Raw genomic sequence first — 1,839 nt, 5'->3', positions numbered from 1 at the left:
CGTAGAGTCCCGCCCCGCCGCCGCTGACGCTTCCGTCTCTGTCACTCTGTGGGCGACGCGCCGGTGCGGGGCCGGCGGGCCTAGCCGCGTGCCCGTCACTCTCACTGAAGGGGGCTGCGCCGAGCTGCGCTGCAATATCATGTTAACTATGCTGGACAGTGGCCGCCGCTGGTGGCGCGGCGCGGACTGCGACGCTATTCGTGGTCTAAGAGTTGCAACTCAATTGTGTCTATTACACCTTCTGTAAATAGAAGAAGCAGGCCGCCCTTCCGCGAAACGGTCCACTCCGCTTAGGTGGCAACTCCGTTCGACAGGAAGTTTGTTTGGCCTACTGGCGTCATTTTGAGCTCGAAATGGACGAGAAAACGATATCGACGTCGATTGGCTTTCTCGGTGGGAGTTTTCTCAGACAGTATGTGACCACGACCACCGACTCCCCTCGGGTAGTCGTCAGTAACTACAAACTCAACCCTTATGCCGTGTGTTATGCATGAAACTTGCATTATTTTTTTAAACAGCAAAATTTGTGCAAAGCTAACTTTATATTTAATATTATGAATACCTTATTTCCACTTAAATTTGTGCAACATTATGTACATTTTTTACCTAGCTAAGCATGAAATTCTGTGAATAATGATAGGTGCACGGTAAAAACCATGTCTGGTTAGTTTGAGGGAAAACTTTGAGGAACTCCCAGAGGACGACTCTTCAGATTGTGATGAATCTTCTAAAAAAATGAGGGGAAATCTCATCTTTTTAAAGGAGACATCCTCGAAATCTGTAAAGTTTTCCCCAAACCAAGGGGCGTCCTTCAAGTCCTCCCCCCCCCCCAAATCTGCTACACTGTAAGAAATATCGCCGTAACTTTACAAAAAATTTGTAAACTTAAATTGTGATTTTAAGTTGTAAATTTACGACAGCACACTTTTTACTCGCCAAGGGATTTGAAGTCGATACATGCTACATGTATTTTTACGATTACAAATTACAATTCTACAACTTGCGTCAAGGAAAATTTTCCTGTAAACCTACCTACTTTTTTCACAGTGTAATATATTTGTGTGCTTTGTGTCCTGCCCGCCCCCCAGGCTGCGGCTGGCCGCGCGCCCCTGCTCGCCTCCCGGGTGAGCGTGGCGCTGGCGGCCGTGGCGGGCTGCTGCGCGCTGCTGCTGCTGGTGTCGGCCGCGCGCCGGAGCCTGTTCCTGCTGCGGCTGCGCGCCGTGCCCGGGCCGCGCGCGCTGCCCGTCCTCGGCAACGCCCTGCAGCTCACCGGCACGCAGGAGGACTTCTTCCTGCTCATGAGGCGCTGCGCCGAGCGCTACGGACCCATGTTCCGCCTGTGGGTCGGCACGCGCCCCTTCATCTTCCTGCAGTCCGCCGAGGCCGTGCAGGTGAGTGAGTGAGAGGCGAGTTCGAGGCGAGAGCACAGCCAAACACGCAAAATCAAATCCGAGTCGCGATCCGAGTAAATCAGAGCATGTGGATGAAAACTGGCGAGGTATAGCGTCGCTGTACTGTACCGCGTGCCCGAGTGCGAGCGGGCTGCCCGCTCCCTTGAGGCCTTGACCGCCATGATCAGTAGAGGCGGTATAGGCAAACCCACTCGCACACACGAGGGCAGAGGTGGCTGATTCACCCCGCGCACTTCTATAGTTATGCTGTACCGCACGCCTACCGCCCCCCTGGACCATGGCTCTCATAACGCCTTGTAGGTAGGCAACATCTCACTTGCAAGGCATTCGTGCACTGCGGGATGGCCTACCCCGAGTCTCGCAGGCGCCGAGCTTCCGTAATGTTCCGAACAAATCTGCGAAAAACGGACGTACTTTCTGCACGATC

The 1,839-nt window shown here is 53.6% G+C and overlaps 1 protein-coding gene across 1 annotated transcript in view; it reads left to right on the top strand.

Annotated features, from left to right (window-relative positions):
- Positions 1-1,058: 1,058 nt before the first annotated feature.
- The window catches only part of LOC113202370 (cytochrome P450 4C1-like), a gene marked incomplete at its 5' end in the record, with an annotated part of 13,720 nt that continues 12,939 nt past the window's right edge, over positions 1,059-1,839 (top strand). The window contains one exon of the mRNA XM_026416559.2: positions 1,059-1,391. Coding sequence (XP_026272344.2) covers positions 1,059-1,391 — 333 coding nt within the window. The remainder of the gene's footprint in view (positions 1,392-1,839) is intronic.

The sequence above is a fragment of the Frankliniella occidentalis genome, unplaced genomic scaffold (assembly GCF_000697945.3).
Source record: "Frankliniella occidentalis isolate FOCC.00 unplaced genomic scaffold, Focc_3.1 Scaffold13, whole genome shotgun sequence".
Classification (NCBI taxonomy): domain Eukaryota; kingdom Metazoa; phylum Arthropoda; class Insecta; order Thysanoptera; family Thripidae; genus Frankliniella; species Frankliniella occidentalis.
This window is presented reverse-complemented; position numbering and strand designations above follow the sequence as displayed.